The sequence below is a fragment of the Zonotrichia leucophrys genome, unplaced genomic scaffold (assembly GCF_028769735.1).
Source record: "Zonotrichia leucophrys gambelii isolate GWCS_2022_RI unplaced genomic scaffold, RI_Zleu_2.0 Scaffold_161_106799, whole genome shotgun sequence".
In the NCBI taxonomy this organism is placed as follows: domain Eukaryota; kingdom Metazoa; phylum Chordata; class Aves; order Passeriformes; family Passerellidae; genus Zonotrichia; species Zonotrichia leucophrys.
The window spans coordinates 40,559-55,014 of NW_026992366.1; the positions used below are offsets into that span (position 1 = coordinate 40,559).

General features: G+C 61.3%; 1 protein-coding gene across 1 annotated transcript in view; it reads right to left on the minus strand.

The window, feature by feature from the left end:
• Positions 1-14,456, minus strand: part of OPLAH (5-oxoprolinase, ATP-hydrolysing) — a gene marked incomplete at its 3' end in the record, with an annotated part of 66,718 nt that overhangs the window by 40,096 nt on the left and 12,166 nt on the right. Inside the window, 5 exon segments of the mRNA XM_064738053.1 lie at positions 2,993-3,060; positions 4,263-4,401; positions 6,564-6,729; positions 9,597-9,792; positions 13,106-13,153. Coding sequence (XP_064594123.1) covers positions 2,993-3,060; positions 4,263-4,401; positions 6,564-6,729; positions 9,597-9,792; positions 13,106-13,153 — 617 coding nt within the window.

The window sequence follows — 14,456 nt, forward strand, 5'->3', positions numbered from 1 at the left end:
GGGACAATGGGGACATTGGGGACAATGAGGGGATCAGGGGACAGCCTGGGGACATGGGGACATTGGGGACATTGGGGACATTGGGGACAGTGAGGGGTCAGGGGACCGCCTGGGGACACGGGGACATTGGGGACAATGGGGGGGTCAGGGGACAGCCTGGGGACACAGGGACATTGGGGACATTGGGGACATTGGGGACATGGGGACATTTGGGACATTGGGGTCAGGGGTGTCCGTGACCGTCAGGGGACCGCCTGGGGACACGGGGACAATGGGGACAATGAGGGGGTCAGGGGACAGCCTGGGGACATTGGGGACATTGGGGACAATGGGGATATTGGGGTCAGGGGCGTCCATGACTGTCAGGGGACCACCTGGGGACACGGGGACATTGGGGACAATGAGGGGTCAGGGGACAGCCTGGGGACACGGGGACACTGGGGACAATGAGGGGTCAGGGGACAGCCTGGGGACACGGGGACAATGGGGACAAGGACAGGGTCAGGGGACAGCCTGGGGACAATGGGGACATTGGGGACATTGGGGACAATGGGGACATTGGGGTCAGGGGCGTCCATGACCGTCAGGGGACCACCTGGGGACACGGGGACATTGGGGACAATGAGGGGGTCAGGGGACAGCCTGGGGACATTGGGGACAATGAGGGGTCAGGGGACAGCCTGGGGACATTGGGGACATTGGGGACAATGGGGACAATGGGGACATTGGGGTCAGGGGCGTCCGTGACTGTCAGGGGACAGCCTGGGGACACGGGGACATTGGGGACAATGAGGGGGTCAGGGGTCAGCCTGGGGACAATGGGGACAATGGGGACATGGGGGACAGGGGACAGCCTGGGGACACGGGGACAGTGGGGACAATGAGGGGGTCAGGGGACAACCTGGGGACACGGGGACATTGGGGACATTGGGGACATTGGGGTCAGGGGCGTCCATGACCGTCAGGGGACCACCTGGGGACACGGGACATTGGGGACAATGAGGGGGTCAGGGGACAGCCTGGGGACATTGGGGACAATGAGGGGTCAGGGGACAGCCTGGGGACACGGGGACATTGGGGACATTGGGGACATTGGGGACAATGGGGACATTTGGAACATGGGGGTCAGGGGCGTCCGTGACCGTCAGGGGACCGCCTGGGGACATGGGGACATTGGGGACAATGAGGGGTCAGGGGACAGCCTGGGGACAATGGGGACATTGGGGACATTGGGGACAATGGGGACATTGGGGACATGGGGGTCAGGGGTGTCCATGAGTGTCAGGGGGCAGCCTGGGGACATGGGGACAATGGGGACATTGGGGACAGGGGACAGCCTGGGGACACGGGACATTGGGGACAATGAGGGGGTCAGGGGACAGCCTGGGGACAATGGGGACATTTGGGACATTGGGGACAATGGGGACATTTGGGACATGGGGGTCAGGGGACAGCCTGGGGACACTGGGACATTGGGGACATTGGAGACAATGGGGACATTGGGGACAATGGGGACATTGGGGTCAGGGGCGTCCGTGACCGTCAGGGGACCGCCTGGGGACACGGGGACATTGGGGACAATGAGGGGTCAGGGGACAGCCTGGGGACACGGGGACATTGGGGACAATGAGGGGTCAGGGGACAGCCTGGGGACACGGGGACACTGGGGACAATGGGGACATTGGGGTCAGGGGCATCCGTGACCGTCAGGGGACCACCTGGGGACATGGGGACATTGGGGACAATGGGGACATTGGGGTCAGGGGACAGCCTGGGGACATGGGGACATTGGGGACAATGACAGGGTCAGGGGACAGCCTGGGGACATTGGGGACATTGGGGACATTGGGGTCAGGGGCATCCGTGACCGTCAGGGGACTGCCTGGGGACAGTGGGGACAACAGGGGGGTCAGGGGGACATGCGAGGGGGTCAGGGGACCGCCTGGGGACATGGGGACAATGGGGACACTGGGGACACTGGGGACATGGGGGTCAGGGGACTGCCTGGGGACATTGGGGACATTGGAGATATTGGGGACATTGGGGTCAGGGCAGTCCGGGGACAGCCTGGGGACAATGGGGACATGGAGGTCAGGGGATGGTCTGGGGACATGGGGACACGGAGTGTCAGGAGACAGGGGACAACGTGGGGACCCAGGAACAACGGGGACATGGGGACACCAGGGGTCAGGGGACACGGGGACACGGGGACACGGGGACAGGGGGACACGGGGACACGGGGACAGGGGACACAGGGACACGGGGACACGGGGACACAGGGACACGGGGACACGGGGACACGGGGACAGGGGACACAGGGACAGGGGGACACGGGGACACGGGGACACGGGGACACGGGGACACGGGGACACGGGGACACAGGGACACGGGGACAGTGTCCTGAGGGGACACGGGGACACGGGGACACGGGGACACAGGGACACGGGGACACAGGGACACGGGGACACGGGGACACGGGGACACAGGGACACAGGGACACGGGGACAGTGTCCTGAGGGGACACGGGGACACGGGGACACGGGGACACAGGGACACGGGGACACAGGGACAGGGGGACAGGGGACAGGGGACACAGGGACACGGGGACACAGGGACACAGGGACACAGGGACACAGGGACACGGGGACAGGGGACACGGGGACACGGGGACACGGGGACAGGGGGACAGGGGACACGGGGACACGGGGACACGGGGACACAGGGACACGGGGACACGGGGACACGGGGACACGGGGACATGGGGACAGGGGACACGGGGACACGGGGACAGGGGGACACAGGGACACAGGGACACAGGGACACGGGGACAGGGGGACACAGGGACAGGGGGACAGGGGGACAGGGGGACAGGGGGACACGGGGACACGGGGACATGGGGACATGGGGACACGGGGACACAGGGACACGGGGACACGGGGACACAGGGACACGGGGACACGGGGACACGGGGACAGCGCTGTCCCTGACTCACCCTTGCGGTAACAGGCGGGGCCCGGGTGGGCGCCCGCGGACTCGGGACCGACCACGTAGAGCCCGGACCTGCGGGACAGACATGGGGACACGGGGACAGACAGGGGGACATGGGGACATGGGGACAGACACGGGGATATGGGGACAGAGGGACAGACAGGGGGACATGGGGACAGACAGGGGGACAGAGGGACAGACAGGGGACATGGGGACAGATATGGGGACAGCCACGGGGACACGGGGACAGACATGGGGACACAGGGAGAGACATGGGGACAGACACAGAGACATGGGGACAGACACAGAGATATGGGGACAGCCATGGGGACAGAGGGACAGACAGGGGGACACGAGGACAGACACAGGGACACAGGGAGAGACACGGGGACAGACACAGGGACATGGGGACAGACATGGGGACATGGGGACAGCCATGGGGACAGGGGGACAGACAGGGGGACAGGGGGACAGATATGGGGACAGCCATGGGGATATGGGGACATGGGGACAGATATGGGGACATGGGGACAGATATGGGGACAGTGGGGACATGGGGACAGACACAGGGACACGGGGACAGACATGGGGACACAGGGAGAGACACGGGGACAGTCACGGGGACATGGAGACATGGGGACAGATATGGGGATATGGGGACATGGGGACAGATATGGGGACAGTGGGGACATGAGGACAGACACAGGGACACGGGGACACACACGGAGATATGGGGACAGCCATGGGGACAGAGGGACAGACAGGGGGACATGGGGACAGATATGGGGACAGCCATGGGGATATGGGGACATGGGGACAGCTGGGGGACATGGGGACAGACACAGGGACATGGGGACAGACATGGGGACATGGGGACAGACAGGGGGACAGAGGGACAGACAGGGGGACATGGGGACAGATATGGGGACATGGGACAGACATGGGGACATGGGGACAGATATGGGGACAGACATGGGGATATGGGGACACGGGGACAGACACAGGGACATGGGGACAGACAGGGGGACATGGGGACAGACAGGGGGACAGACGTGGGGACAGACACGGGGACATGGGGACAGACAGGGGGACACCCTCGGGGACACGGAAGGGGCAGTGACACCCACGGGTGCCCCTCACTCCCCTGGAGCCCCCTCCCCACATCCCCCTCCATCCCTGGAGCCCCCTCCCCAGGCCCCCTGTCCCTGGAGCCCCCTCCCCAGCCCCTTCCCATCCCCGGAGCCCCCTCCCCACACCCGGAGCCCCCTCCCCACCTGAAGAAGAGGCGGGAGCCCCCCCCGGCCGCCACGGTGTTGATGTCGAGCTGCGGGGCCTGGATGGAGACCCCGGCCGTGCTGGCCTCGAACACGTGCTCGAAGTGCCCCGCGAAACGGCTCACGTCCGTGGAGGTGCCTGGGGACCCCAAAATACCCCAAAAATACCCCAAAACTGACCCAAAATGCCCCAAAAAATACTGACCCAAAATACCCCAAAACTGACCAGAGACACCCCAAACACATCCCATCCCAACTGCCCCATGAAACGGCTCACGTCCGTGGAGGTGCCTGCAGGGGGACCCCAAAACTGACCCCAAAATACCCCAAAACTGACCCCAAAACTGACCAGAGACACCCCAAACAAAACCATCCCATCCCAACCTGAGAGACCCCAAAAACACCCCATTGAACACGTGCTCAAAATGCCCCGCGAAACGGCTCACGTCCGTGGAGGTGCCTGGGGACCCCAAAACACCCCAAAACTGACCCAAAATACCCCAAAACTGACCCAAAATACCCCAAAAAATACTGACCCAAAATACCCCAAAAACTGAACAGAGACACCCCAAACCCATGCCATTCCCACTGCCCCGCGAAACGGCTCACGTCCGTGGAGGTGCCTGCAGGGGGACCCCAAAACTGACCCCAAAACTGACCCCAAAACTGAACAGAGACACCCCAAAACTGAACAGAGACACCCCAAACCCATGCCATTCCCACTGCCCCGCGAAACGGCTCACGTCCGTGGAGGTGCCTGGGGACACCAAAATACCCCAAAACTGACCCCAAAACACCCCAAAACTGACCCCAAAACTGACCAGAGACACCCCAAAACTGATCCTAAAACCATCCCATTCCAACTGCCCCGTGAAACGGCTCACGTCCGTGGATGTACCTGGGGACCCCAAAACTGACCCCAAAAATACCCCAAAACTGACCCAAAATGCCCCAAAAAATACTGACCCAAAATACCCCAAAACTGACCAGAGACACCCCAAACACATCCCATTCCCACTGCCCCATGAAACGGCTCACGTCCGTGGATGTGCCTGGGGACCCCAAAACACCCCAAAACTGACCCAAAACACCCCAAAACTGACCCCAAAAATACCCCAAAACTGACCCCAAAACTGACCAGAGACACCCAAACACCCCAAAACTGACCCAAAATACCCCAAAACTGACCCCAAAACTGACCAGAGACACCCCAAAACTGATCCTAAAACCATCCCATTGCAACTGCCCCGCGAAACGGCTCACGTCCATAGAGGTGCCTGGGGACCCCAAAATACCCCAAAACTGACCCCAAAACTGACCAGAGACACCCCAAAACTGATCCTAAAATCATCCCATTCCAACTGCCCCGTGAAGCGTCTCACGTCCATAGAGGTGCCTGGGGGGGACCCCGAAACTGAGAGACCCCAAACCCAGCGGGACCCCCAACCCCAGACAGACCCCAAAATTGAGGGACCCCAAAACTGAGGGACCCCAAAACTGAGGGACCCCAAAACTGAGAGACCCCAAAACTGCCCCATCCCAAACCCAGCGGGACCCCCAACCCCAGACAGACCCCAAAACTGCCGCACCCCAAAACTGAGGGACCCCAAAACTGAGGGACCACAAAAACCACCCCATCCCAAACCCAGGGAGACCCCAAAACTGCCGCACCCCAAAACTGAGGGACCCCAAAACTGAGAGACCCCAAAACTGCCCTATCCCAAACCCAGCGGGATCCCCAACCCCAGACAGACCCCAAAATTGAGGGACCCCAAAACTGAGGGACCACAAAAACACCCCATGCCAAACCCAGACAGACCCCAAAACTGCTGGACCCCAAAACTGAGGGACCCCAAAACTGAGGGACCCCAAAAACACCCCATCCCAAACCCAGGGAGACCCCAAAACTGCCGCACCCCAAAACTGAGGGACCCCAAAAGCACCCCGTCCCAACCCCAGACAGACCCCAGGCCCGGTGGGACCCCGACCCCCTTGTGACCCCAATCCCAACAAGACCCCCACTCTTAATGGGACCCCCAATCCCCCACATGACCCCAAATCCCAATGGGACCCCAAATCCAGCAGGACCCCTCCAGGACCCCCAATCCCCCTGTGACCCCCACTCCCAGCGGGACCCCCACCCTCAATGGGACCCCAATCCCCACTGTGACCCCCAATCCCCCCAGTCCCCAGTGGGACCCCTACCCTCAACAGGACCCCCAGCCCCCCATGACGCCCCCACAACCCCGATTCCCCCCGGACCCCCCCAAATCCCCCCGACCCCCTGTTTCCCGGTCTCACCTCCCATGTCGAAGCCGATCACGGGGGTCCCGTCCCGGGGGTCGAAGGTGGTCCGGGCGTAGCCCACGACCCCCGCGGCCGGGCCCGACAGGATGGCCCGGGCCCCCCCAAAGCTGGCCATGGGGGTGAGCCCCCCGTCCGAGCGCATGAACTGCACCGGGACCCCCTAAATTGGGGATACAGGGGGGTCAGAGCCCCCCAAAACTGGCCATGGGGGTGAGCCCCCCGTCTGAGCGCATGAACTGCGCCGGGACCCCCTAAATTGGGGATACAGGGGGGTCAGGGGGTGTCAGAGCCCCCCCAAAGCTGGCCATGGGGGTGAGCCCCCCGTCCGAGCGCATGAACTGCACCGGGACCCCCTGAAATGGGGGGCAAAAGGGTCAGAGCCCCCCGAAACTGGCCATGGGGATGAGCCCCCCGTCCGAGCGCATGAACTGCACCGGGACCCCCTAAATTGGGGATACAGGGGGGTCAGAGCCCCCCCAAAGCTGGCCATGGGGGTGAGCCCCCCGTCCGAGCGCATGAACTGCACCGGGACCCCCTAAATTGGGGGGCAAAGGGGTCAGAGCCCCCCCAAAGCTGGCCATGGGGTGAGCCCCCCGTCCGAGCGCATGAACTGCACCGGGACCCCCTAAATTGGGGATACAGGGGGGTCAGAGCCCCCCAAAACTGGCCATGGGGGTGAGCCCCCCGTCCGAGCGCATGAACTGCGCCGGGACCCCCTAAATTGGGGATACAGGGGGGTCAGGGGGTCCCAGGGGGTCCTTGGGGGCTCAGCAGAATTGGGGGGACATTGGAGGGGTTTCAGAGAGGCCCATGGGGTGGGAGGGGGTCCGGTTGGGTGGGAGCCAATGGGGGGGGCACAGTGAGAAATGGGGGTTCTGGTGGGAAATGGGGGGGGTCTCAGTGGGAAATTGGGGGGGGTTATGGTAGGAAATGAGAGGGGGGGTTCTGGTGGGAAATGGGGGGAAGGGTCCCTGTAGGAGGGGGACAGTGGGAAATGAGGGGAGGGGTCCCAGTGGGAAATGGGGGGGTCCCAGCTGGAAATGGGGGGCCACAGTGGGAAATGGGGGCGGTCCAAGCAGGAAATTGGGGGGGGTCCCAGTAGTAAATGAGGGGGGGGGTCCCGGTGGGAAATGGGGGTGTCCCAGTGGGGTGGGAGCCAATGGGGAGATGGGGAGCCCCAGAAGCGCCAACGCCCACAGGGGGGTCCCGGTGGGATGGGGGGCCCGGGGGTGTCCCTGTGGGTCTGGGGGTGTCCCGGGGATGTCCCAGCTGTGTCCCCCCCCTTGTCCCGACGTGTCCCAGTGGGTCACACGGTGTCACAGGGTGTCCTTGTGTGTCCCGAGTCAGTCCCAGGTCTGTCCTGGGTCAATCCTGCTGTAACCCAGGTCAGTCCCTGCTCTATCCCGGGTCTGTCCCAGGTCAGTCAGTCTCACTCACCTTGAGCCCATCGCGGAACCCCTGGCAGGAGCCGTGCAGGTATCTCCTCACACCTGGGCTCAGGTAGGCCCGGGTCAGTCCCGGGTCTGTCCCTGCTCTATCTCGGGTCTGTCCCGGGTCAGTCTGTCCCGTTTCAGCCCAGCTCACCTTGAGCCCGTCCCAAAACCCCTGGCAGAAGCTGTGCAGGTATCTGCGCACACCTGGGCTCAGGTAGGCCCAGGTCAGTCCCAGGTCAGTCCCTGCTTTATCCCAGGTCTATCCCAGGCCTATCCCATGTCAATCCCGGGTCAATCTGTCCCATTTCAGTCTCACTCACCTTGAGCCCATCGCGGAACCCCTGGCAGGAGCCGTGCAGGTATCTCCTCACACCTGGGCTCAGGTAGGCCTGGGTCAGTCCCAGGTGAGTCTGGGGTCAGTCCCCACCCTATCCCGGGTCTATCCTGGGTCAGTCAGTCACAGGTGTGGCCCAGCTCACCTTTAACCCATCCTGGAATCCCTGGCAGGAGCCGTGCAGGTACCGGCGCACACCTGGGCTCAGGTAGGCCCAGGTCAGTCCCAGGTCAGTCCCTGCTCTATCCCAGGTCTATCCCAGGCCTATCCCGTGTCAGTCAGTCACAGTCAGTCACAGGTGTGGCCCAGCTCACCTTGAGCCCATCGCGGAAGCCCTGGCAGAAGCCGTGCAGGTATCTGCGCACACCTGGGCTCAGGTAGGCCCGGGTCAGTCCCAGCCGTGTCCCACCCTATCCCAGGTCTGTCCCGTGTCAGTCTGTCCCGTTCCAGCCCAGCTCACCTTGAGCCCACCTCAAAAACCTGGCAGAAGCTGTGCAGGTATCTGCGCACACCTGGGCTCAGGTAGGCCCGGGTCAGTCCCGGGTCAGTCTGGGGTCAGTCCCTGCCCTATCCCAGGTCTATCCCAGGCCTATCCCATGTCAATCCCGGGTCAATCTGTCCCATTTCAGCCCAGCTCACCTTGAGCCCATCGCGGAAGCCCTGGCAGGAGCCGTGCAGGTATCTGCGCACACCTGGGCTCAGGTAGGCCCGGGTCAGTCCCGGGTCAGTCTGGGGTCAGTCCCTGCCCTATCCCAGGTCTATCCTGGGTCAGTCAGTCTCACTCACCTTGAGCCCATCGCGGAAGCCCTGGCAGAAGCCGTGCAGGTACCGCCGCACACCTGGGCTCAGGTAGGCCTGGCTCAGTCCCAGCCATGTCCCACCCTATCCCAGGTCTGTCCCGTGTCAGTCTGTCCCGTTCCAGCCCAGCTCACCTTGAGCCAATCACGGAATCCCTGGCAGGAGCCTTGCAGGTATCTGCGCACACCTGGGCTCAGGTGGGCCCGGGTCAGTCCCAGGTCAGTCCCTGCTCTATCCCAGGTCTGTCCTGGGTCAGTCCTGTGTGTCAGTTTATCCCATTTCAGTCTCACTCACCTTGAGCCCATCGTGGAATCCCTGGCAGAAGCCGTGCAGGTATCTGCGCACACCTGGGCTCAGGTAGGCCCGGGTCAGTCCCAGGTCAGTCCCAGCCGTGTCCCACCCTATCCCAGGTCTATCCCAGGTCTGTCCCGTGTCAGTCTGTCCCGTTCCAGCCCAGCTCACCTTGAGCCCATCGCGGAAGCCCTGGCAGAAGCCGTGCAGGTACCTGCGCACACCTGGGCTCAGGTAGGCGTCGGCGCAGGCCGTGAGCCCCCGCGGCACCGCCCGTGCCATGCCGGCCACGGCCGAGGAGAGCGACACCTGGGAGAAACCCATGGAGAGCGCCAGGGAGCCCACCTGCTCCTCATGACCCGGCCACCTGTGGGGGGATACACCTGAGTTACACCTGAGTTACACCTGGGGAACACCTGAGTTACACCAAACACCTGTGTCACACCTGTGTCACACCTGGGGAACACCTGAGTTACACCTGAGTTACACCAAACACCTGAGTTACACCACGGCCGAGGAGAGCGACGCCTGAGTGAAACCCATGGAGAGGGCGAGGGAGCCCACCTGCTCCTCGTGACCCGGCCACCTGTGTGAGGATACACCTGAGTTACACCTGGGGAACACCTGTGTCACACCTGGGTTACACCTGAGGTACACCTGAGTTACACCAAACACCTGAGTTACACCACGGCCGAGGAGAGCGACACCTGGGAGAAACCCATGGAGAGCGCCAGGGAGCCCACCTGCTCCTCGTGTCCTGGCCACCTGTGTGAGGATACACCTGAGTTACACCTGGGGAACACCTGAGTTACACCAAACACCTGAGTTACACCAAACACCTGAGTTACACCTGGGGAACACCTGAGTTACACCAAACACCTGTGTCACACCTGGGGAACACCTGAGTTACACCTGTGTCACACCTGAGTTACACCTGAGTTACACCTGAGTTACACCATGGCCGAGGAGAGCGACACCTGAGAGAAACCCATGGAGAGCGCCAGGGAGCCCACCTGCTCCTCGTGACCCGGCCACCTGTGGGGGGACACCTGTGTCACACCTGGGGAACACCTGAGTTACACCAAACACCTGAGTTACACCTGAGTTACACCACGGCCGAGGAGAGCGACACCTGGGAGAAACCCATGGAGAGCGCCAGGGAGCCCACCTGCTCCTCGTGACCCGGCCACCTGTGTGAGGATACACCTGAGTTACACCTGGGGAACACCTGAGCGTGTCACCTGTGTCACCTGAGTTACACCTGAGTTACACCATGGCCGAGGAGAGCGACACCTGGGAGAAACCCAGGGACAGGGCCAGAGAGCCCACCTATTCTTCGTGACCTGGCCACCTGTGTGAGGATACACCTGAGTTACACCTGGGGAACACCTGAGTTACACCTGTGTCACACCTGAGTTACACCAAACACCTGTGTCACACGTGGGGAACACCAGGGGAACACCTGTGTCACACCTGTGTCACACCTGAGTTACACCTGGGGAACACCTGAGTTACACCTGAGTGTAATCTGAGTTACACCTGGGGAACACCTGAGCGTGTCACCTGTGTCACACCAAACACCTGTATCACACCTGGGGAACACCTGAGTTACACCTGTGTCACACCTGAGTTACACCAAACACCTGAGTTACACCACGGCCAGGGACAGAGACACCTGAGTGAAACCCATGGACAGGGCCAGGGAGCCCACCTGTTCTTCATGACCCGGCCACCTGTGGGGGGACACACCTGAGTTACAGCTGGGGAACACCCAAGCTACACCTGAGTGTCACCTGAGTTACACCTGAGTGTCACCTGAGTTACACCTGAGTTACACCTGAGTTACACCACGGCCAGGGACAGAGACACCTGGGAGAACCCCAGGGACAGCGCCAGGGCCCCCACCTGCTGCTCGTGACCCGGCCACCTGTGTGAGGATACACCTGTGTCACACCTGTGTCACACCTGAGTTACACCACAGCCGAGGACAGAGACACCTGGGAGAAACCCAGGGACAGGGACAGGGATCCCACCTGCTGCTCATGACCTGGCCACCTGTGTGAGGGACAGGTGAGTGTCACACCTGAGTTACACCTGAGTTACAGCAAACACCTGAGTTACACCTGAGTTACACCACGGCCGAGGACAGCGACACCTGAGTGAAACCCATGGAGAGCGTCAGGGAGCCCACCTGTTCTTCATGACCCAGCCACCTGTGTGAGGATACACCTGAGTTACACCTGAGTTACACCACGGCCGAGGACAGAGACACCTGGGAGAACCCCCAGCTGCTGCTCGTGACCCGGCCACCTGTGGGGACAGGTGAGTGTCACCTGGGGAACACCTGTGTGTCACCTGTGTCACACCTGAGTCACACCTGTGTGTCACCTGTGTGTCACCTGAGCCACACCTGAGTCACACCTGAGCCACACCTGAGTCACACCTGTGTGTCACCTGGGGAACACCTGTGTGTCACCTGAGCCACACCCGAGTCACACCTGCACCCCAACCACACCTGAGTGAAACCCAGGGCCTCACCTGCTCCTTGTGACCCGGCCACCTGTGAGGGGACACCTGTGTCACACCTGTGTCACACCTGTGTCACCTGGAGCCCCCCATCACACCTGCAGAGCTGTCAATCAATCAGCCAATTGATCATCCAATCAATCAGCCAATCAATCTCTGAATCAATCATTCAGGCAATCAATCGATCAGCCAATCAATCAATCAGCCAATTGATCAATCAGCCAATCGATCAATCAACCAATCTGGGGATTTTCCCCTTTTTTTCTTCATTTTTTGACCTCCTGAACCCAAATCTGGGCATTTCTCTCTTTTCTCTTTTTATCTCCTTTATTTTTGACCTCCTGAATCCAAATCTGAGCTTTTTTCCTCTTTTATTTTTATCTTTTTTTGACCTCCTGAACCCAAACCTGGGAATTTTCCTCTTCTTTTTTTCCTCATTTTTGACCCCCAGAACCCAAATTTGGGCTGTTTTTTCTCTCTTTTTAAACTTTTTTTTTTGACCTCCTGAACCAAAATCTGCGGATTTTTCTCTTTTTTCAATCTCCAGAACCCAAATCTGGGCATTTTCCTCCCTTTTCTCCTCATTTTTGAGCCCTTTCCTTTCCCCTTTCTCCGGAATTTTCTGGGCTCCTCCCACCCCAGGCTTCCCAGGTGCAATTAATGAGTTTAATTAACGCCAAATGAGTGCTAATTAATGCCCTGGGGAGGGTGGGGCTGAATTTGGGCAGAATTTGGGGTGAATTTGGGCAGAATTTGGGGCTGAGTTTGGATTGCTTTTGGGGTGAGTTTGGGGCTGAATTTGAGGTGAATTTGGGGTGAATTGGGACTGAATTTGGGCTGAATTTTGGGGTGAATTTTCGGTGAATTTGGGGTAAATTTGGGGCTGAGTTTGGGGTCGAATTGGGGCTGAATTTGGGGTCAATTTGGCCTGAATTTGGGTTGAATTTCCCCTTTTGCCCAAATTCCTCCATTTCCGATGTTTTTCAGGTGAGTTTTGGGCGTTTTTTGGATCTTTGGAAATTTTGGGTTGGGGGGGGGGACACACCTGAGACACCTGGGGGTCACCTGGGACACCCCCTAAAGCCCCCCCAAAGCCCCCAGGACCCCCAAATCCCCAGGACCCCCCAAAGCCCCCCAAGCGCCCCCAGACTCACGTGTAGCTGTGCAGCAACAGCACCGCCAGGGTCTGGGGACCCCCAAACCTTTCAGGGACCCCCAAATCCCCCCAGGACCCCTCAAATCCTCCCAAATCCCCCCAGAGCCCCCCAAACCCGCCCCAGAAGCCCCCAAATTTCCCCCCAAACCCCTCAGGGACCCTCAGGACACCCTCAGGACCCCCAAAATCCCCCCGATTTTCACACATAGCTATGTAGCAGCAGCACCTCCAGGCTTTGGTGACCCCCAGGACCCCCCAGGACCCCCCAAGCCCCCAGACTCACGCGTAGCTGTGCAGCAGCAGCACTGCCAGGATCCCAAAACCCCTCAGGGACCCCCCAAAACCCCCTCAGGACCCCCAAAATCCCCCCGTTTTTCACGCGTAGCTGTGCAGCAGCAGCACTGCCAGGGTCTGGGGACACTCAGGGACACTCAGGACCCCCCAAATCCCCCCCAAGCCCCCAGACTCACGCGTAGCTGTGCAGCAGCAGCACTGCCAGGCTTTGGGGACACTCAGGACCCCCCAAATCCCCCCAAGCCCCCAGACTCACGCGTAGCTGTGCAGCAGCACCACCAGGGTCTGGGGACACTCAGGGACCCCCAAATGCCCCAGGACCCCCAAGCCCCCAGACTCACTCGTAGCTGTGCAGCAGCAGCACCGCCAGGCTCTGGGGACACTCAGGGACCCCCCAGGACCCCCCAAATCCCCCCAAGCCCCCAGACTCACACGTAGCTGTGCAGCAGCAGCATTGCCAGGATCCCAAAACCCCTCAGGGACCCCCCAAACCCCTCAGGGACCCCCAAAATCCCCCCATTTTTCATGTGTAGCTGTGCAGCAGCAGCACCGCCAGGCTTTGGGGACACTCAGGGACCCCCCAGGACCCCCCAGGACCCCCCAAGCCCCCAGACTCACGCGTAGCTGTGCAGCAGCAGCACCGCCAGGATCTGGGGACACTCAGGGACCCCAAACCCCTCAGGGACCCCCAAACCCCTCAGGGACCCCCCAAATCCCCCCCAAGCCCCCAGACTCACGCGTAGCTGTGCAGCAGCAGCACCGCCAGGCTCTGGGGACACTCAGGACCCCCCAAACCCCCCCAAGCCCCCAGACTCACGCGTAGCAGCACCGCCAGGCTTTGGTGACCCCCAAGCCCCTCAGGGACCCTGCAAACCCCCCCAAGCCCCCAGACTCACACGTACCTGTGCAGTAGCAGCACTGCCAGGCTTTGGGGACACTCAGGACCCCCCAAATCCCCCCAAGCGCCCCCAGACTCACGCGTAGCTGTGCAGCAGCAGCACCACCAGGCTCTGGGGACCCTCAGGACACCCCAGGACCCCCCAAATCCCCCCAAG